At 38.8% G+C, this 21,749-nt stretch overlaps 1 protein-coding gene across 7 annotated transcripts in view; it reads left to right on the top strand.

The window, feature by feature from the left end:
* The window catches only part of ush2a (Usher syndrome 2A (autosomal recessive, mild)), a 213,748-nt gene that overhangs the window by 49,872 nt on the left and 142,127 nt on the right, over positions 1–21,749 (top strand). For all 7 annotated transcript variants that reach the window (XM_005915042.3, XM_042214207.1, XM_042214198.1 and 4 more), the window contains 13 exons: positions 2,812–3,007; positions 4,055–4,185; positions 4,616–4,823; positions 7,558–7,841; positions 8,179–8,404; positions 8,561–8,698; positions 11,039–11,219; positions 14,310–14,473; positions 14,641–14,799; positions 14,901–15,129; positions 15,475–15,598; positions 16,814–16,961; positions 18,999–19,280. In XM_005915042.3, coding sequence (XP_005915104.1) covers positions 2,812–3,007; positions 4,055–4,185; positions 4,616–4,823; positions 7,558–7,841; positions 8,179–8,404; positions 8,561–8,698; positions 11,039–11,219; positions 14,310–14,473; positions 14,641–14,799; positions 14,901–15,129; positions 15,475–15,598; positions 16,814–16,961; positions 18,999–19,280 — 2,470 coding nt within the window. The remainder of the gene's footprint in view (positions 1–2,811; positions 3,008–4,054; positions 4,186–4,615; positions 4,824–7,557; positions 7,842–8,178; positions 8,405–8,560; positions 8,699–11,038; positions 11,220–14,309; positions 14,474–14,640; positions 14,800–14,900; positions 15,130–15,474; positions 15,599–16,813; positions 16,962–18,998; positions 19,281–21,749) is intronic.

Below are 21,749 nucleotides of genomic sequence, written 5' to 3'. Positions count from 1 at the left end.
GGGCCGCCCTCGTTTCTTTGGCCTCTTTCGATCACACACACACACACACACACACACACACATACACAGTTGCCTATGACAGGCCATCTAAATGTCCACACATCCATTAGAGTAGTCTCCTCACTCAGCAGGTTTTGTCCAAACATTCAAGAGTGAAAATAAGATGTTATCCTCTCCTTGGCTTCACAGTCCAAAACACACACATTCATTCATACTCACACACGCGCACCCCTTAGCTTAATTCTGTTTTTTCTTTTTGCATTAAGAATAAATGTTCTGTCATGAAACTGTTGAAAAAGAAAAACAGTGACATTAAAGAGTCACTGACAGAAATGCCAAACTCAAAAATTAGCTTAGTAAATAACTTTTTTCTGTTGTTTTGGGTTCACAGTGCAGCGACTATGTGCAGAAGATTAAAGCAAATAGAATTAAAGGAACTTAAACTCAGTTTTACTTATGTGCTGTTCTTTTTTTTGCTGTGAGTACTGTGTGCAGATGATGGAGCGCCATCAAAACCTTTTGTATGAGGAAGAGAATGAGCGTTTGCGCTCTTCTTTTAACTGCCAAACACCAGTCCCTCAACTAATTAGCAGGCAGGGAGAGAGAGAAGGTAACGCAATGTTGAATGAAAAGAAAAGAGAAGAAAGAAAAACTCCCCCTTTCATTTGGTATGGTAATATTTCCTGCTCACATACTCACTGTGGCTATGAGAACAAGCAGTTGGGGGACAGTAGAGACAGGGGGAAGGGAGAGAGGAATCGGAGAGGTGGGAAGCAGGGAGAGATGTACAGAGTGATTTGTTTTTCAGATAGAGGGGAAATGAAGGAAGGAAGTGTGGGAAGATAGAGGAGACACAGAGCTAGAGGAGGCAAAAAGAGGAATGAAAGAGTGATAGAAGAGTGGAAAACTCCCGCTCTTGGACTCATCCCCAGCGGATAAGACAAAGAGTGAGATGTAGTGAGGTTTTTCTATTTGGAGTGCAGAAAGAAAAGTACCTTTGATATGTGAAACGGTTTGGGGCATAGAGATGCTGATAGACCGGCAGAAAAGCACAGACAGATGGGCAGAAAGAGGAAAAAAAGCATGGACAAACGTACAGGAGGGAACTTATTGTAGGTAAGACATCAGATAGACCTCAGGCCAAACAGCATGGCAGACAGATGAGCAGGCAGAGTGACAGAACAAACAGGAACATGCAAACAGCTCAGTGCTCCTGTGGAATTATGTGTCCCAAGACGTGCCCCTGCCTGTGTGTAGTTGTGTCTCTATGTGTGTCTTTGTAGACTTGTTTCTTTTTGTCTCTTGTTGTTTCTGTGTTGATGCTTGAATGCATACATCGCATTTCAAGAGAATTTTCTTGCTGTTTCACTAAGTTGTGCTAATAATCAGCCAGTCAAGCAGTCAGCAGTCCTCTTGATGCTGACTGCAAACATTTATTTGTTTTAATTGTTAGATGTAATCTAAAAATTTAATGACTAAATATAAAAATACCAAACTGCAAGGGTGCAGACCACAGCAGAACTACAAAGCACTTTTTTGATAAGTGGATCCTTGTGCGGACCTTGTGCATGTTGTAATTATGCTGGCATTAATTTTATTCATGTATCCATTGCTTTTTGTTGTTTGTCTCCTTTTGTGCCCCACATTGTCCCCTGCTTATGGATTATTTCTGGGCTTTGCTTCCTCTTCTGTTTCCATCAGTTTTTCGGTTCCTTTTTACTTTTACTCCGTTCTCTCGCATGCAGCACGAAATAGGAACCTCTTTCCCCATTTTGATCTACTCTCTCCCCCTCCCTCTCGCTTCCCCTGGCTTCCCTCCTCCTCTGTGTGTCATACATAATAGGACCAGTGCAGGTCTGCATGTGTCACACATGGGAGGAACTCCTGTGTTTTTTAATACATTTTTAATCCCACCATTTGAAGCCCCCCTTGTCCACTATAATTTGTACTGACTGCTGAACAAAATCAAAGGGCTTGTACTTGCTGCTTCTCGCCTCTGCTGCACTCTGCTACAAAAAAATGCATTTTTTATCACACACACACATACAACCACACACACCTTGGTATGTTTATTTTGACATGAAAGTGGGACTCTGAGAGAGCGCTGGCAGTTACAAGTCATTCCTCATTAGTAGCAGTGATTTCCCTATGCTCTCTGCGTGTGTGTGTGTGTGTGTGTGTGTGTGTGTGTGTGGTTGAATGTAGTGTTTTTATTTCTAATATAGCAGAGAATACATCAGTATTATGTGTCATTATGCGTATTATTCTTCTCTCGTTGGATTAAAAATTTCAGTGGGCCTTCGATTTTACAGTTTTTTTACATTTTCTCCACTTGCTCATTTATTTCTCCAGTTTTTACCATCCTGATATCACTCTTTGTTTTATAAAAGCAAACATTTCACTTTTTCTGGGATGATTTTTCTGTACAGTTTTGTTTTGTTTTAGTTTGTTTTAGTCTTTTTGAGTGAATATGTATTTTCACGCTATGACAGCTGTGTAGGTTTCAAGTTTCTGTTAATAAATAATTTTTTTAACATGGGTATGATATTAACTCATTCACTGCCAGCCATTGGCAGTGAATGAGTTAAACCCATTGACTCATTCACTGCCATTGACGGCTATAGACGTCAATGGCAGTGAATGAGTTAAACCCATTGACTCATTCACTGCCATTGACGGCTATAGACGTCAATGGCAGTGAATGAGTTAAATGTATTATATTACTTATATGTACAGTTTAAAGTATGTCACCGTACACAAATAAAAAATGTACATCCATATATATTTACGCAATGTAATTGTTTTTCACAGTGCGAAAGCTGTGCACCACTCTACAATGACAAGCCATTCAGGTCAGGTGATCAGCTCCAACCTATGAACTGCCGACCTTGTCAGTGTCACGGCCACGCCCTCTCCTGTCATTATGATGTCTTAGCTGATGACCATGCAGATGAGCATTATCGAGGAGGAGGAGGTGTCTGCGACAACTGCATGCACAACACCACAGGTACAGATTTAGGAAAGGCAAATTATATGCTATATGGCTAATGCAGAGGCCTAGGTTTGAATCCACCCCAATGCTGTTTGGTGCATGTCTTCCACAGGTCTTTCTCCCAGCTTTCCTGTCTTCTCTCCAATATAAACGAATCAATAAAACATTTACAAATGCAGATATTGAAAACCCAGTTAATTTTACCAAAAGATGAGATAAGACACTATGAGTGTTGTGAAGGGCCACTCCAATAAGTTGAACTCAGTTCTTCTCAATATTTATCTCTTTACATCTCTTTATAAGATTATTGGTGTGGTCCTCCACGAGTCCCAGTTTCTAACGTGGCCCCTTGGGAAAATGACTTTCCCATGCCCATAGTAGATTTAAAAAGTGAGGAAAAGATTGTAGAAACACCCTTCAAGTGCATTATGTTGATGTTGTTTAATTACATAGCCTAATCTGAGCAGAGCTAAGGCAAGTGTAAATGAGTAACCCACAATTTGTTGTAACAGTAAAACAATCTAACTCTCGTGTCTTTTGTTACATTAGAGTTGTATAATCAGATGACTCCAGTGATAACCTAAAGCATACTCTGCTTTATTCTCTTGAAAAATAAATAAATAATAAATAAAAGGAAATTAATGTTGTATTCAATACCTAAAACTATTGATTAATACTGAGAAGTCATCTGGAATTTGTTTACTGAGGTCATTTTACTGTGTTTTCTTCATGTCAATGCATTTCACTAATTTGCATGGGCTGTCTTAAATTCCACTTTGTTTTTGTCCTTATAGATACTAATAAACGTAAAGACACTGGTAAGAACCAAAAGGGTTCTTATCCCTTTTGGTTCGGACTTATAGCCTCAAATCCCTCCTATGTGTAAATTCAATCATGCAGTAGTTATATTTTTTCATCAGGCTGAAAAGCACCTTACCATTTAAACAATTATGGTTAAACTGGACATTTTCAGCAGAGGTATCTCTTTTGTGCTCTGTGTGATTTCTATCTATTGACTTTTTTTCACCCTTTATCGCCTTGTTTCTCCATGTTTCCTATCAGGTAAGAACTGTGAGCAGTGTATAAGTGGGTTTTTCAGGCTCGAGGACTGTGATCCCACTTCAGTTGATGTGTGCCAGCCTTGTGACTGTTACACTGCTGGAACGGTCAACGGCAGAATGGACTGTGTGCAGGTAGACACCATTACATTCAATATAGAACGATCTTAATAATCAATACAGGATGTGTATATTAAGACTATTGTAATTATAAATACACTCTTTGAAGTAGTAATTTTACAATAAACATTGCAACACCTATTATGATTGCTGTTAAGGAAATAGCATGCTATTGGTGATACCTTTTAAGCGTCAGCAAATACAACGCAATGGACAAATTCACTTCAACCTTGATCCGTCTGTGCAAAGTGAAGAGATATGGTTCTTTGATTCTGTTTTGAAATCCGTAACTTTCACGTTTATAATCTCAGAATACTTACATTTTATTATTTTATATTCACATTTTTATTAGAAAAATTAGAAAAGAAGAAGAAAGTAAAATACCGCTTTACCACGTTAATCTATGATTAAAATCTTTCCCTCTTTCTCCGTTTGTCACTTTCAGATAGGAGGTCAGTGTCACTGTAAAGCTGCAGTAACAGGCCGTCAGTGTGCAGACTGTTTGCCTGGTTGGTTTGGTCTCACAGCCTCAAATCCTAATGGTTGCAGTTCCTGTAACTGCAATGGCATGGGTGTCATGAGAACCTCTACAGGGGCAGTTTCCAGCTGCAACCGTTACACAGGACAGTGCCATTGTAAACCCCATGTCACAGGTAAAAAGATCTCAAACCACTGAAGAAAGCTTAGTTTTTACAGGTGTAAATGGTGAAGGTCTTGTTTTTGAAAGAAATCAAAATCTTGCGTTTAAAGTTGTTTGTGTGTGCATCTGTCGAAGGAGACTGTTGGAGCTGCTTCTTTCAACAGCACTCTTTATATGTAGGTGTAAAACATGAGTTTTTTAGGCATCTTCCTAGATTCCTAGATCCTTTTCCTGAAAGTCAAGCATTGAAGTTGAATGCTGAGTTAAGATAATACGCTGAAAAGGGTAAGATCAGCTATCGTTTGACCTTGGTATGTTAACACAACAGCAAATCACACGGGCTAAAAAAAAAAATTTTTTTTCACAAAATCTCCTTAATAACTTTTTGTTAATAACTTTTTGAGTTTTTGTTATTCCAATGGTTATTTAATTGTCCAGTAGCAGCGTACATAGGAGTGCTCATTGAGGTGTACGCAAAAGCAAAAAAAGTGGGGATACTGGGTCCAGATGAAAACATGCACACTGATGAACACACACACACACACACACTCATATCCCAAACTGTTGTGGCAGCCAAAATAAACAGGCTTTTCTGCTGGCGGTGCTTCCAGCCGTCGTGCTTCTCTTTGTGATAAATGGTTTCACTCTCTCCCCTGTGTGTCTTTGAAGACCAGGCTCATATGAAATGCAAAACCGGCCAACGCTCCTCAACTCAACGCATCGTGGTTATTGCTAAGCCTTGCTATCAAGGGTCCACATTGCGTGTGTGAGTGCGGGCATGTGTATAAGTGTGTGTTTGTTTGTGTTTATGTGTATGTTTAAAAAAAAATGTATGAATGTGTTCATGCACTTTTGTCTTTGCTTAGCTATGTATTGTAAATTGTAAGAGTTTCTTTGTGTGTGTGTGTGTGTGTGTGTGTGTGTGTGTGTGTGTGTGTACACACGCAACCCATCAAGGACTAAGCTGGTATTTAAATCTCTAATTCAATGCCAAGTTGATTAAAACAAACTGCTGCAGCCCCTTGTATTTTTCACACTCCTTCTTACAAGACCCATTTAGGTTTTTTTTCTGTCCTTGTTTGTTTGGTTGCTCCCACAGGTATTTTTCAGAAATGAGATTTGATTATGGCAATTTATTATCGCCAAGCTGATACTTTGAGTAGAGCAATGGCAGGCAAGCTTCAGAAGGACGGAATTGAAATGTGTGCACGGAGACTCAGATACACACATGCAGAAACACATGCACACTCATAACAAGGTGCCAGAGTGCAGTGTGTACATAATAGTGTTTGAAATGGTGATGCATGAGCCTGTTAACCAGCTGGCTACTGATAAAAGGGCTGGCCATGTCCCGAACAACACACACACACACATATGCACACGTGGACACCTCAGAACAAAATTACATCCTTTCTGTTCTGATCTAATATCTTCTAACACAGGCTGTTCTCTAATGTTCTCACTTTTCGGTCCCTTTTATTGATCTCTTTTTGCCCCCCTTTTTTCTGTTTGTTTATCAAAAGTCTAATTGCGAAAATATGATTCGTAAATGGTGAGTTGGTCAGGTCACTGCTCTAAAAGAGAACACTTTGTAAGTGATGTTTTTGTTATAAGTGTATGATTCGTTATAAATTATATCATTTTTGGGGGGAAATCTACCTTGAGTACAATATATCAAATCATTGTTAGGTTTCTAACCATCAGTCTGCCAGCCTGCATATTTACCGCTAATACACTCAGTTGGACATTTCCACTCTACACACACTGACACATATCTTCATTTCACTACTGTAAAATTTGATATATGGAGAGAGATATATTCATATCTATAAAATCATTAAAATGGGCAGACCAGGGGAAATGCCAAGTGTCTACCCCACACAGAATAGGCCCCACACACGCACACACATTAACACAGATGTACAGTTATGTTATTATTAATGTGTGTGTGCGCACACACTTTCATACCCACTCACATATGAACACCCGCTCCCTTATAAACGGCTATGGTGACTGCTTTGCCCCCGAGCATCCATTTAGGGACAGATTGCCTGTCATGGAATACGTATGGCGTATTCAAATAAGCCCTGCATGCACACACTGCATAGTTTAACTAGTCGTATAGCCTAAGATTGTTTTTTCTATAAAAACATGCAAATGTATGGACTTTGTGTTTACTAGTATTTGTAATTATTATATGCAGTAATAAACTGCAAAAGAGTGAAAGGACTAATATTTAATAATGGTGTAATGAAATGCTGACCTAATCAAGTTGAAAGTTAATTAAGACTAATAACTAAACTGAAATGTTAATTTTGCATATGTTACTCTATAGCTCTTTTTGGCCTTTAAAGATAACTCAACTTTTCCTGGTTTACAAAAGATCATATTTTTAAAATTATTTTTCATATCCATCCTTCCATTTCCTATTTTTCCCCCCTTCATTCTTTTCTTGTAGTTGCTTAATTTATTTATTTTCTGCTCAGTAAAATTAAGTGTTTGGCCTTAGGTAAGTGATCCATCATATGTAGAGGGCCTGGCCCTAATGATGGCAGTTTTATACACTCACCCACCATTTCTCTTGCTCTCTCTCGCTTAGACAGACACATACACTTACTCTCTCATACAAAGGTCTGCAAACAGAGGAGTGCTAACTGCTAGTTGGTGAACAAGCGATCATCAATTTTTTTTCTTGTTTCCCATTTTTCTTTCTTTATCTCCCTTTCTCACTCCTGTTTTCATCGCAGGCCTTTCATGTGACCGCTGTGAGTTTGGTTATTGGAACCTTTCCCACCCAGACGGCTGCATGCCATGTGACTGTGACCCTCTGGGTTCCCTCAGTCCATTCTGTGAACCTGAGGGGGGCCAGTGTGAGTGCAAACCTGGAGTCGGTGGCCTGCGATGTGACTCATGCGGTAGAGGCCTGTTTGGTTTGAGGCTGGAAGGATCTTGTGCCCCCTGCGACTGCTCACAGGAGGGGACAGTACCCGGGACAGACTGTGATCCTTACACAGGGCAGTGTGTGTGTAAGGCATGTATGACATTTTTACAATGTTTTAGACACTGACTTCCATAAAAATGGAAATAAAGCACAAATTGGAGTTAAAATTCAGTATTTTCTGTTGTAAAATGTTCTGCTTTGATCTTCTGATTATTAATATAATACTAATATAGATTAAATGATAGAAGCACAAAAAGGAAAATAATGCATTATTGCTAGTGTGTGTGTGTGTGTGTGTGTGTGTAGTCAGACAGACCGGTTTAATCCTTGGCTCCTGGCAAATTTTTTGTCCAATCCTGATACTTTAAGTTACAAGTTTAGTATGAAATCTTTTCTTTCCACATTTGTTCCATCTTTCTTTCTTCAGGAACATGTTGAAGGCCGTCGCTGTGATTCTTGCCGTCATAATTTTCACACCCTGGAGCAGCGAAACTCTCTGGGCTGTCTGCCGTGTGTGTGTGACATCAGTGGAACGGTTTCAGGGGGTGTGTGTGATATGCAGACCGGACAGTGCCCATGCAAGGAGGGAGTAGAGGGAGTGCAGTGCACCAACTGTGCTCACAACTACTATAACCAGACTTTAGACGTTGAGAGTAAGAGAACCCCAAACTGCAACTTAAATCCATGATTAGTTACACATTTATTTTTCACTCAATAATAAAACACTCAAATGAAACAAAATTGTTAACAAATTATTTAAAAAGTGCAAATTCATTCAGCCCTACTGATGTTGTTTTGTGTCCTATTAGAGGGCTTGTCCCACGGCTGTGTACCCTGTATGTGTCACCCTAAAGGAACAGTCAGCGGGTCAGTCTGCGACAGTGCCACAGGTCAATGTGTTTGTATCCCAACACGCTATGGAAAGGACTGCAGTAGCTGCCGACCTGGTGAGTTCAAAAGAAGGGATGAAAAAATGATAAGAAACTTTCACAAATAACTGTAGCATAAAAGTTCACCAATAAAATGACTCTGAATTTTGAAAAGGGGGGATGGATGTTTCCGGTCTAAAGCTTTTGCGTTTTTCAGCCACTCTCTGCCAGGAATCAACCATAAGCATCACAGCGAATAAAATGAAGGAAAAAGCATCCTTCAGTTGTGCACCTGTTTGGGTTAGTGTTGCAGGACAAGAGGTTGCAGTTTACGTATAGTGTCAGTGAAGAAGAAGAGCCTTCATATCATTTTACAATGACAAGTTTACAATGACAAGTTGGGAATTGATGTGTTGATTAAAATGTGTAAAAATAATGAATAAATAGATAATAAAGTAGACATAAAGATAGAAGCTGTCACATTATTTGTGGGTATAAGGAAACAGATGTATAATTGTGCTATAATGTCTGATCATGCTGATATTTCAATGCATTTCCGCTTCCATTCCTGCAAGCTGACTGTTTTAATTTCCTTAACTGCCAACTCATGGCAGCCATTCAGTATTTCTTGCCCAAGTGGCTAAATAGAATATCTAATTTGTTTATCATCTGGCCGGCCTTGAGAAAAATAAACTGAATTGATTTGTGATTTGGAACCTTAGTGCTTAATGCAACCTCAGACACAGTTATTGGTTTTGTGTTAAATATTATTACAAATAAATGACAAACGGTGGCTCAGTTTAGTTATTAGCAGTGGCATCAAGTGGTTATTTCAAAATGATAGCAGTTGTGCTCAAAATCAATGAAATTTTGATGTCATTAGTGTAGTTCTGAAAAAAATGAATCACAGTTGACATTGTTTGGCATATGCAACAGACAATTGTGCTCTTACAGGGTTTCTACCATTGTCTGTTTCTGTTTCTCTCTATCAAAAAACTTTTGGGAAACAAATAAAAGGCGATAAAGGTCTGGATTAATTATTTTCGATGCAATATGACATGAATGCTTGAAGTTAAATCTTCCAATAGCAGATCCTGGTCTTAGAATGACAAATGTTGATGATGTTTTACAAAACATCAAGCATTATCATGTGGATTTTCAAAAAAGTAAAAAGAAAATTAAGCAAAGAATAAAGAAGCTAAATATTTTTTACATTTCTGTTTACATTACATTTGTGGCAGCAGTAGCTGAATAGCTGATCAATAGCTGAGTCCATGGACTGTTATACCGCCTAGGGACCTACTGGGGTTCCAGCACAGGAGCTGTTAAGGCAATCATCATGAGGAATATGAAATGTTTGAAAAATAATATCAACAGGGTTGCGTTCAACTACACCGCCACAAGGACAAATCCAGAAAATCTTTGCCATCTCCTACCACAATAACTGCATTCATTTTAGATTTAACCTCTACATTGTATCATATTTCAACCCAATATTCAATTCAATTCAATTTTATTTATACAGCACAAAAATCACAACAACAGTCACCTCAAGGTGCTTTATATTTTAAGGTAGACCCTACAATAATACATACTGAAAGAAAACTAACAATCATATGACGCCTTATGAGCAAGCACTTGGTAACTGTGGGAAGGAAAAACTCCCTTTTAACAGGAGGAAACCTCCGGCAGAACCAGGCTCAGGGAGGGGCGGGGCCATCTGCAACGACAGGTTGGGAAGAGAGAAGGAAGACGGGATAAAAGGCATGCTGTGGAGCCAGAGATTAATAACAAGTATGATTCAATGCAGAGAGGTCTATTAACACATAGTAAGTGAGAAAGGTGACTGAAGAAGAAATACTCAGTGAATCATGGGAATCCCCCAGCAGCCTACACCTATTGCAACATAACTAAGGGAGGATTCAGGGTCATCTGATCCAGCTCTAACTATATGCTTTAGCAAAAATGAAAGTTTTAAGCCTGATCTTAAAAGTAGAGAGAACTGGAAGCTGGTTCCATTGAAGAGGGGCCTGAAAACTTAAGGCTCTGCCTTTTAAATATTCTAGGAACAACAGGTAAGCCTGCACAGATATCACAGGAAAGCGTGTAATAGACACACTGGTCCACTGCATGTATTTCACACTTTGTTCCACTTTGTTGTGTTTAAATACGTTTCCTTTTTTAGTATAATTTTTTACCTTTATCTATTTTGGTCTTTTAGTTATTGTATCAATGACTTATATCTTGACTGCTGTAAGTCTCAACAAACTTTTAGGATAAATGAAGTTTCTTATTCTCAGTTTTGTTTATTATTCTTATTAAGGAAATGACCCTTGAGCTGTCAGACTCATATCAAAAGACTGCAGTGTATAATTAATTGCATGCTCATTACTTTATGTTATACTTATCTTTTCGCAGGCTACTACTTTTCTCCGGATCAGGATACATGTTTGGAATGTGACTGCCACCCCATTGGAGCTTTGCATCGCAGTTGTGAAAGCCAGACTGGACAGTGTGTGTGTGCCCATCCCTCAGTGGGAGGCCGACGTTGTGACCAGTGTCGTGAGATGTTTTTTGGATTCAACCCTGGTCTGGGCACGTAAGTATAAGTTTGTTTCTATTAATTGCACCACTTGTATAAACACACACATCTCATGCACAAATTCAAACACAACAGCAGATGCAGTGTCTGTGAAGACAGTTTACAGATTGCTAGGCAGACATATGACTTACATGAGTTAAGAGCTGCTTTGACCTTTACCGCTCATGTCTCTACCTGCGGGCTGTCTTGCACGCACACACACACACACACACCTCAAACACTTATACACAAATGTTACTTTACACTTAACCTCCATGTGATGGTGGTACGCACATGCACATCCGTTCCTCTCGACAGGGTGTCACAGCAGATAGATGGTGCGCAAACTGTTTGACTAGTGATCCAGTATGTATGTGTTTGTGTGTGTGTTAGCTGACCTTGCCTGATTGCTGTATTCTCCAGTGTTAAAACATTAAAGGATGAGATCAGGCTGTGGCTGAGATCTCCTCACAGTAGAGAGGGATCGGACGATGGAGGGAGGAAAAGCAACAGTAATAGAGTTTACTTTGCAAGGACACTTGAAAAGAAAATCACATGGAAGAAAAGACTTGACTAATAAAACATAAGAGAGAAAAGCAGGGTTGGTGATGTGAGTTGAGTGGGTAATATCAGCGATGCGAAAAGAAAATCAGAGATGCTCAGACAGATTTTGCAAACGGCATTAATGAACAAAATCCAGAATTATCATTTAAACTGGTGTTGTTTGGTTGCTGGTTGTTTGTTTTTTTTTCGTATCACACTTGTAGAGAAAAAAAAGACTAGCCAAGTCATGAGTTATTACTTGTTAATCTTCTGCTGGTCTCTCCACTTGATAAATATCAAGTAACACATGTATTTTTACATGTGTTTAAATATGGATGCTCTTAAGCAAGACTTCTTGGATTTTTTTTTTTTTTGAAGTAGTCTTCAGAAATAGTTCCCCTTGATTCTTAAAGAACAATCCAAAACTCTTGTTTAGATGTTCACTACCTTTTGTTCCATTCTCTGTCAAGATTATGGCACACTACTTGAATAATGTTGATTCCAGCTGTTGAGTAAGTCCAGGCTCAGGGGAGGCAAAATGATCATCGTCATGCTCAAAAATGAATCCCGGTGGTTTCAGAATCTGACCGTATTTTTTTGTGTTTGTAATTCCATCCACTTTATTAATATCCACAACACCCCAGACTGAAATGTAGCTCCACAGCATCACAGAGCTTCCACTGTGTTTCACAGATGGCTGCAGACACTCACTGTTGTACCTCTTTCCTGATTTAAGGCAGTTACACGGTGTTGCAAAAAACCCAATACAAAAAACGAAATTCAGAATTTCCAGGGTCTGAACTTGCCGTGTAACCTGTATACACAACTTTTTTGCTGAAAATTGGTCCTCGAAAAACTGTGGAAAAAAATGGAATTGGCGTTATAACGTTAAATATAACTTATAACTTATTATTGATTCATAGGTCAGTATTTAGTGGCTTAACAAACTGCAAAACATTCTACTGAAACAATCCAGAGGAAAATCTCAAGAAAGTTTGCAAACCTATTGCTGAAAAGCACTAGAAAAAAATTTAAATGGTCAAAAGAATCAGGCCCCTTTAAAAAAATGACTAAAAAATTAGGTATAGCTCAAGATTTTTGCAAAGTACTATATGTAAATGCAGAATCTCATGGTGATGCGAAGATATTTGGTACCATAAATTTTTTTGGTACTGCCTATGTACCTGTCTCATGTTTGAGACTGGTTGCATAAAAGTAAACAAATGTCTCAATGATATTGTGCATTTTGCTGGAACATTTTCTCAAAAATTAAATAAATTGTACTTCTTTTTGCTATTCTATTTTTTTTTTTTTACACAAACACCTTACTGTGTTAAAAATCTGGTTGAATGATATATGTTATATGCCGGTACTCTTAAATCCTCTCTCTCTCAGTAACGCACACATCCGGTACTTTGAAGGCTGATGAAAAAAGAAAGACTGGGTGTGATGTTGGTGTTTTCTTTCTCCTTGGGAATGGAGTGAAGGTCGAGTCACTATGGCATTTGTATGTGTGTGTATTTGTGCCTCCGTGTGTGTTTGTGGGAGCACCAGTTGACAGGACAAATTTGCGGCTCGTTATGAAGCTGTGGCTTTTCACACAGCAATAAAGAAGGTGTAGTGTTGTGTGTGCGTGCGTGCGTGCATGCGTGCGTGCATGCGTGCATGCGTGTGTGTGTGTAGTTTTGGGGGAGGGGGTCGACAGAGGGAGAGCAACTGAGAACATATGAGTACAATATGCTGTAGAATAAAAAAAAAGCACACATGGATAATGTCTGTATGTGTGTGACAGTAACATGGTTTGTACAGTTTTACTCTGCTGGAGCGCTGTGCATGTGTGTGTGCCTAAAATCCTCCTGCAAGCAGACTATTGTAAGTGTGTGTGTGTGTGTGTGTGTGTGTGTGTGTGTGTGTGTGTGTGTGTGTGTGTGTGTGTGTGTGCGTGTGTGTGTGTGAGCGCGTGCGCGCACGGTCTGAGGTGTGAGGTAGCTGGCCGGATGATCACCCACTTCCCATCCCCTGTGAGGGTAACACCACACTGCTGACCCAGACACATGCACCGCCAGACACACACACACATATAGTCACAAGCGCTCACACTTCGACAACTTGAGGAGAAATGCAGCTTTTTTGGCAAAGTTAGCTTCACAGCTACTATATAAGGTGGTGGGTGGGCTAGATGGCAGTGAGAGTCTCGCTCACAGTGTTAGGGAAAAGATCCACCACCTTTCATTCTCACACATGCCCAGTTGTCTTTGAGCAAACTTTTGCAGCTAGATTTAACAATGCACTTTGCTTTCTTTTGTACCCCACCCCAATACAGAAACACACCTGGTCAATAGTATTAACAAAATTACATTTTTTTCCTACTGTGCAGTTATCAAACTACAGAGTGTGAATTTTATTATGTCACTTAAAATCATTTTAATGATCAAGAGGTTTTTTATGCCAGTGGTTATGTTGTGTAATGATTTTTTTTGTCTTTGCATGTTACTGTGAACCATATCTTTTTAGTTATAAAAGAAAGTGAGATTTCTTTGTTTTTCTTCTCTTTTTAATAAACAGATGCCATCCTTGTGCATGTGATCCAGTGGGGAGCATCAATGGTTCGTGCCATCCGGACACAGGGATCTGTGCCTGTAAGCTGTTGGTAACTGGAGATAAATGTGATTTATGTCAACTTGGGGCAAGTCATTTTGATCCTGGGAACCACTTTGGCTGCACTAAAGGTCTGTTTTACGTGTTAATAAACACACACATCAGAGCACCAACATGCCAGTAATCAGCCAGTAATCCTCAGTACATCAGTGTGAAAGTTAACATAGTACTTTTTCTAAGTTTTAATTTGTATTTTGTGTGTTTATTTATATACTTGTTTTTGTCTCTTCCTGGGCAGCACCCTCCCAGCAGCCTGCACCAGTAGGTGATGCACTCAGTTACTCATCTATTCGTCTTTCTTGGCATCCACCGGACTCCCCAAACTCTCACATACTCAACTACACACTCATTAGGGATGGACAGTCAGTGCATACTGTCCAAAGTCGCTATCCTTTTAGTATGTATCGACACAGCGTATCACACACATGTAAATATTCTCTGGTCTTTCTCCTCCCTAAATTAATTTCCTACCTATTCCTTTGATCTTTCCATTTTAAGGCCCTGAATCTTTTGAAGACATTAGTCTGTCTCCCTTCACCAACTACTCTTACTGGCTTATAACAGCTAATGTAGCTGGTGCGACAACAAGTGCATCAGCTTCATATCGAACTTTAGGTGCACCACCTGAAGCAGACCAGCTCCATTTAAGTCTTGTGGGAAGACCAGGTCCAACTAGTGCTAGCTTTAACTGGAGCACACCACGAAATGATACAGGCCCAGTGGAGAGGTAAGTAAAAAGGGAAAAGAGGGAGGTGTGGTTAAAGACTTAGAGGCATACCGCTTAGGATGGAAAAGAAACATATGAGTCTTTAAATGCACAAACCATTTTCAGCTGTCACAAATGTGGTAGGAGAAACTGGGATGTGATTTGCACCAGCAGCCTGCTTCCATAGCTTTAAATCACTGTCTTTATTTTGAACCAGTGACCGTACAGTTTACGTGGTATGCAGCTTATCCTGTAGGCCTCTGTGATGTTCCAGCACTAGTTTTAACTGAAAGATGTTGAGTGATTGTGAGCAATGAAGAAATACAGACAAAAAGAAATACTTATTACTGTTGTTGTCACACATAGGTTTGTGTTATCCTCCATGGAGTCATCCAGTGAAGCAGAGCCTGCCATTCACTACACAGGCTTATCTACAGAAGCTGTGTCAAGTGGTTTAAAGCCCTTCACCCAATATACTGTAATACTAGAGGTAGGTATGACAAATGTCCACTGTTTATGGCACAACTGAGTACAAAGATATGTATTAATCAGCGACAATGTTACAACCACCTGACTAATGTGGTGTAGGTCCTCCTCATGTTCCCAAAAAAGGTCTAAACTGTGATGCAATCCCATATGTCCCATTGTATCAGGCAACCGGTCCTGTAACTTTGGAGTTGAGGCACCCAATGATTAGACTCCTTGAACTCTTTGTCTTGTCCTATTTTATTACCCTGCTGTAAAAAACAATCAGAAAACAACATTTCCAAGAAGGGGTATTCATAGAATCCAGTCATTAGGGATTGGTTTTACAAAACCTTTGAAAACTTTTCAATTCAATTCAGTTTTATTTAAATAGTGCCAAATCACAACAACAGTTGTCTCAAGGCACTTTACATTGTAATGTAAAGACCGTACAATAATACAAAGAAAACAGAGAAAAACCCATTTTACGCCCTATGAGCAAGCGCTTTGGCGATAGTGGGAGGGAAAACCTCCCATTTGACAGGAAGACACCTCCAGCCAAACCAGGCTCAGGGAGGGGCAGCTCTCTGCTACATCTGCTTCACATTTCTTTGCTCTCAAATAGGAGCACCTTTTTCCCTTTTTATGTTGAGTGTCACTGGTTAATCAGTTTTTGTGAAGCAGTCTGCATTAAACTAAACAAGAAACAGGTGTAACCTTAGAAACCAGTTATTATTGTGAAACCGGCCCCCGATTTTGCTACCTTCTTCCATTTCCATTATTCTTTCAAGATACTTACATGCCTGTAATGGTGCTTTCAGTGGGACAGCGTTCTGACACCATTCTGTCTTAGCCAGTATTAAGGGTTTCTGTCATTTGTGCAGTTCCTCTGTGAGATTGAACCACTTATGTCAGCCTTTACTTCACACGTGAATCAATGGGACTTCTATGCCGGTGACACAGTCACTGGTTCATCAGTTGGAGCACCATGGTAGTTACTACACACTGCATTTACGGACCACCACACAAGGCTTGCTATTTAAATATACCGTACTCTTTCCCAGAGCCATCACAGTTGTTCACCCATCTGTGTTTTTAATGTTGTGGCTGATGGTAGCTATAGCTTTAAAATAATATAGAAAGTAAGCTTGAACTACTTTTTAAAAATATTTATATTTACATATTTACATTATTTACAGACTAAAAAATAACAATGAAAACTGTTTAACCTTTTCAACAGGCGTGTTCTTCTGGGGGATGCACTTCTAGCCCACCACTGTCTCTTCTGACAGCCTCTGCCCCCCCACAAAACCAGCCCCCTCCTAGAATCGCTGCCATAGGACCTCATACTCTGCATGCTTCTTGGGAGCCCCCCAGTGAGCCTAATGGTATGACCACAAATATACACACTCGTATGGTAATCTCATCTAATGTGTAATACTTACTTTTCTGCTTTTTATCCATTTTACATTATTCCTTGTTCTTCTGTCACACCAACTCTCTTCTTGTACTCTTTCACTTTATCTATAACTCTTCTCTGTGATTTTCTCTTGTCCATCCTGGTCACTCCCAACGTAACCCTTAGCATTCTGCAGCAGTATCACTGTCTACATACCATGCATCATAGAAGGTCTCACTGCCAAGAGAAAAAAATTGCTTATAGCTTTGCAATTAAGAATACATTGTTTATTTTAAGTAAATAACAATTGCATTATAATGTTAATGCCTGTTTCAAAATTAATAATACAGTAGAATAAATGACACACATTTTGTACATGAAACACTTACCTAGTGGCAAAGCTTCAGGGCTGTGTCATTCAAGACACATGAGAGTCGACTTAAACCAACACACACACACACAAATGCACACACACACAGAAATACACACTGAACTGGAACTGCCTTTTGTAAATCCAGAGAGCTTTGTATTGGCTCTAAGGCTCAGTGTAAAACAAAGCCCTCTAACCTGGGTTTCTCTCTGCCTGTGTCTCTTTTTTCCCTCCCCATCTGTTGATCTGTTTCCCTCGCAGTGTCATATAAAGCTCACTTAATATGGTTTTGTGTGTCATTTCATTGTCATTAGTTAATTATTTAGCATCCTTCTCACCTCTCCATTTTGATTTTGCTCTCTGTCCTTATCAGGCAATCTTTATGTTAGTTCTCCATTTCAGTCGTCCCAGCTCCGTGCATTCAAAGTGAAGCATTCAATGAGAAGTCAAGTTAAAGTAACTCTTTTATAATACGGCTATTCTTGCCTGTGTGGTCAGTGCTTCTGTGAAAATAATAAGAAACTGAAGTGGTGTTCGGGTGGGAATGATCAGTTTTAAAATGCACACATCTGCCTACACCAGTTTTTGTTTTTCCTCATTGAGTTGAGGGACAGACATCATAACGTGCATCTGGTTAGCAGTATTGCTAAGACCTGCTCAGTACTTATTTGCAAATATGGAGCCTCTCCACAATGGTGGGTTTGTACCTTATTTTTTGCTGTGTAACATGTCTTCTGCTTTTTGGCGCTCTTTGGCACTACTTTTTGCACAAGTTTTTCATTTTTATTTAATTTTATAATTGTATATAAGCTTTTAATTTTTTCAATGAACTTTGAGAGTAAATACTGCTAAAGAATGAATATATCTATTATAGATTTTCTATTTTCCAACATTTAATGATCTACTAGTGATGCAGAGGGATTTTCAGTAAAGTTAGGAGTTCCAGAGAGTAGTTTGATTGGCTAAGGATAGTTAACTGTTGTTAAGATTTCTAATAAACTAAATTTGTTGCAGTTGTAGAAGCTACACTTTTTATATACTACATAATACCTAATCATTTAAAGTATAAAGAATAAAAACCTACGTGACATCAAAGAACAGTAAAGGAAAGAAGTAAGAGCATGTTAAGCTCAGGGCAAACAAAGCTGCCAAAACAGACATTTGCATTACCGTATTTGTTTTTATTTATAATTTATATTTCTATCATTTGAAGTGTTATTTTATAACCACAACAATTGAAAACCTTTAATCGTACACAGAGGATTTGTAGATTTCTTACTTGTTTTCATGGTGCTCTCTCCTCATTTTAACACAATGTTGTTTTCATTTCAACAAGTGGTCAACAAAACTGCATTGCATCCATTACTATTTACTAATTGTATTCTATGTTTGTTTTTGTTTTTTACTTCAACATTTGTAGTAATCACGATATGAATTTGAAAGGACTATTGTTACTATTACTAACAATAACTAAAGTGTTGTGTTAGAGCACAAATAAACTGTGCAGACAGTATTTTCTTAACAAACCCTGCAGCTGCAGCTGTTGCTTTCCTTCTTTAATTTCCTAAATAATTGTTTCGATGAAGAGCTTTTGTTTTAGCAGACATCAGAGGTAATCTCAGAGACTGATTTAACATTTGTTTTCTTTTTGTACAGGTGTTATCACAAAGTATGAGGTCTTTCTCCGTGGGCCAGTGGAGTCACAGAACCTTTCGAGTCTTGCTATTGAAAAGAGGGTGTTTTTCAGCTCTGGTTGGCTGGATCCAAGTGTCTCCTTAAGTTCCAACATAGCCAATAAAAGCTTAATGTCACCCCCTGAGACCAGTACTAATGTAACTGGTCTAGAGGCTTTTTCAACATACCAGATGAGAGTTGTAAGCACCAATATTGCAGGAAGTTGTACATCTGGGTGGACCTCAGCACGCACCATGGAGGGAGGTTTGTATATCTCGTGTTCATGATTTCAACAGCTGACTTTTACTCACTGGGTGTATTTACAGTAAGTTAAGGAATCAGGGAAATAACCAAGTAAAATCTAGGTAGGCACTGTAGCTGTGTGAAACAAAAGCCTTCAGTGGTTAATGTTTTCTGGGCAATTATCAGAAAGGGGCTTGCCCAAAGATGGCAGTTCCATTTCAGTGTTAACGGGCTGACTTTTATCCAGCTGGCAACCATCAATGACTCAGTGGTGTGTCCAGTATGGATTTTTTAAGCTAGGTTTTCCTTTCATGGCCTTCCATGGCTGAATCAGAAAAATCCGATTCTGTATTACACCTATATTCAGACAAAATGATTCGCATTCAGACACTCCAAAGAGCTTGCTTAAAATTTAAATGAGTTAAATTTTTAACTTATGATGTTAAATTAAGGCCTGTCAATAACTGATGGACCCCAGATCTAAAAACAAATTGGAATTGAGTGATATTTTGGTTAAAATGTAGCTACACACCAGATGCCATTGCTGTTGGTTAAATGATCTTTTGTACTATATTAAAATTAGTGAGTATTTGTGAGATAGATTGTAGAAAAAGAAAGCAGGGAAGGAAGGAGGAAAGAAAAACTGCGTGTGGGGGAGGGGAAACTCATTAAGGTATTTGAATTTCAAAGGGATGATATGGCTCATTAGGACTAAATGATTGCCTCCAACGTCACTCTAAGCTATGTGTCTGGATAACAAGCATATGATAACACCATTTTGAATGTGGGATGTGTGTCAGTGTTGGTGCGCGTACATGGGCTGAGTTAGAAAGAAAGAATATGACTGTGGATATGTCTACCGTGAATCACATTTCACAGCATATTTCACAGTTAGATGGCATCAACAGCAGAATAAAGAATCCTTCTCTCTAATCTGTCATGTAATAGTGGCTATCACAACCATAGAATTATGAAATACTTAAATCCATTAAGACCACATAATATCCACTAACCTCTCTGAATATGTCTTTTTGTTAGAATTTGTATTTATTTATTTTTTAATTATTTATGTGGTAGTCAAAGTTGGCTTAATAAACATAAAAGGCTGTTAATGAATACCTAAAAGTGACTTTAGAAGCAAACCTAAAATTAGATAACAAGTGATATAAGTTGGGGCTTGATTTCTTAAGAACAGAAACACAAAGCCAAGGTATTTATAAAACACTTGTTCCTAATCTTACAAACAAAGACATAACTATAACCAAACACCAGCACTACACATAAAATAAAAGAAGCAGCAAATGAATGAATGAATTACTAAAAAAAGCAATGGTTGCACAGAAAATATACATCATATCAAGCGGTTTGGAATTGTATTTGTACTGATATAATACAGAACAAGGTTAGTTACCACTTGCATGTCTGAGAGGCAAAATCATGAATTTTTCAAAACCATCCTGAGGAGGACAGACCTTTGACCTTTGTTATCCTGGAGTATTGTGTTCTCCATGTTTGTTGGGAAAGTGATGCAACAGTGTATTTAAACTTTCAAACACATGTTACAGTTCTAACAAACTTGAAAATGGATATTTACTATGGCCACCTTTATTTCTCAAAGCAGCCTGAGCTCTCTTAGGTAAGCGTCCTTGTTATTTCTTGAAGTAAACTTCAGGAATTGCTTTCCAGGCTTCTTGAAGGACTTTCCAAAGTTCTTCTTTGGATGTTGGCAGCTTTTTGTTCCGTTCTCTATCATGATGATCCCACACTGCTTCATTAATGTTGAGGTCCAGGCTCTGGGGAGGCCTGTCCATGACTGATAGTATTCCACTGTGTGTTTTTCTAGGCAGGCATGCTTTTACAGCATTGGCCGTGTTTGGGATCATTGTCATACTAAAAAATGAAGTGTTTGCCAATCAGAGGCTTTCCAGATGGTATTGCATGCTTGATCAAAATCTGATGGTACTTTTCTGCATTCAGCACCACTGACTGGATTGCAGCCCCAGACCATGACAGAACCCAGGCTTATCGCCAAGATTCTGATTTTGGATGGGCTAGAGTAATTTGGGCTTTTAATTAAGGTAGTTAATGTTTTTAATACGACTGATTCTATTTATTACAAGCAGGTACATGTATGTGTATAAATTAAGAAAATATTGCTTGATCTTGATTATAATTTTTCATGGGTTTTATATATAGCAAGATAGCCTATTCAATCATTTAAACAGAAATCCAGTTGTAATAAGATAAAAAAAAATATTTGAATGATTACTGTCATATAAAGAAGAGAGAAACAAGGAGAGGACAAAAGAGACTATTGAGTGAGCTACAGTACATTGACTCAAAGGGAGCAGTACACTGTGTTGTAATTTTCAGCACTAACCACGATGTACTTGCTCAGATTTAAAAGATATTGGGCAGTGTGAAATAGCCATTGCGATTCATCAGAATTTATCTACGATAACTCCATAAGTGTTGTCTATTAACCCCCCC

This window comes from Haplochromis burtoni, unplaced genomic scaffold, assembly GCF_018398535.1.
Source record: "Haplochromis burtoni strain Fernald_Lab_line unplaced genomic scaffold, NCSU_Asbu1 Contig_11, whole genome shotgun sequence".
NCBI lineage: Eukaryota > Metazoa > Chordata > Actinopteri > Cichliformes > Cichlidae > Haplochromis > Haplochromis burtoni.
Note: the sequence above shows the minus strand (reverse complement) of the source record. Positions and strands in the feature narration are given on the sequence as shown.